The following is a 1,153-nucleotide window of genomic DNA, read 5'->3' on the forward strand; positions in this document are numbered from 1 at the left end:
CGGGGTCCCCCCTGCTCTCCCCTTCGGGGGGCCCAGGCGATGGGTCCTGCCATGGGTCGTCACCTTGGTCCTGCCCTGACGCTGCCCGGTGCCCCCCCAGATGCCAGTGAGCCTCTCCACGGCCCTGCGCGTCGTCGGACCCAGCCTCTTCGCCCTGGCGGTGCTGGGGGGCATCCTTGCTGCCTACGTCACGGGGTACCAGTTCATCCACACGGAGAAGCACTACCTCTCCTTCGGGCTCTACGGGGCCATCCTGGGGCTGCACCTCTTCATCCAAAGCCTTTTTGCCTTCCTGGAGCACCGACGCATGCGGGGCGAGGGGCAGCCGGTGCGGCTGGGGCGCTCGGTGGCCCTCTGCATCGCTGCCTACCAGGAGGATCCCGACTACCTGAAGAAGTGCCTGCGCTCCGTCAAGCGCATCGCCTTCCCCGACCTCAAAGTGGTGATGGTGGTGGATGGGAATGGCCCCGATGACACCTACATGCTGGACATCTTCCACGCTGTGATGGGCTCTGAGCGCTCGGGCAGCTACATCTGGAGGAGCAACTTCCACGCGTGGGGCGAGGGGGAGACGGAGGCCGGGCTGCGGGAAGGGCTGGCCCACGTCCAGGCGCTGGTGCGCGGCACCACCTACTCCTGCATCCTTCAGAAGTGGGGCGGGAAGCGGGAGGTGATGTACACGGCCTTCCGGGCACTCGGAGACTCCGTGGACTACATCCAGGTGGGTGCATGAGCTGGCCGGGCAGGGGGGGGGGGGGATGTGGGTAGCCAGTGGCCTGGCTGGGCAGAGAGGCTGCAGGTGGAGCAGGAGCAGCCCCGTGAACTGGCAGCAGCACCCAGCTGCCTGGCTCTGGATCTGGCCCCATGCATTGGCTGCAAGCCACTGGCACCCGGGGTAGGGGCTGGATTGCTGCTGGGGTGGGCTGAGGGGTCAAGCCCTGCCCGCATGGCTTCTGCATCACCTCCTTGGCGCATCACCTGTGGCACGGGCAGGACGTGCCCCAGGCTGGTGTCACCCTATGGGACACTGTGTGCCATGGTGTGGGGCGGTGGCCAAGGCAGGTCCCACCGTGGTGCCAGCAGCTGGGGCACATGGCAGGACTGGGTGGCCCAGGGCAGCGGTGGCCGGGCACCGCGGGACGCTCCGCTCCCT

General features: G+C 68.0%; 1 protein-coding gene across 1 annotated transcript in view; it reads left to right on the forward strand.

The window, feature by feature from the left end:
* Nucleotides 1-100: 100 nt before the first annotated feature.
* Nucleotides 101-1,153, forward strand: part of HAS3 (hyaluronan synthase 3) — a gene marked incomplete at its 3' end in the record, with an annotated part of 1,642 nt that continues 589 nt past the window's right edge. Inside the window, exon 1 of the mRNA XM_009642641.1 lies at nt 101-725. Coding sequence (XP_009640936.1) covers nt 101-725 — 625 coding nt within the window. The remainder of the gene's footprint in view (nt 726-1,153) is intronic.

Source organism: Egretta garzetta, unplaced genomic scaffold (genome assembly GCF_000687185.1).
Source record: "Egretta garzetta isolate BGI_Z169 unplaced genomic scaffold, ASM68718v1 scaffold67, whole genome shotgun sequence".
Taxonomy (NCBI): domain Eukaryota; kingdom Metazoa; phylum Chordata; class Aves; order Pelecaniformes; family Ardeidae; genus Egretta; species Egretta garzetta.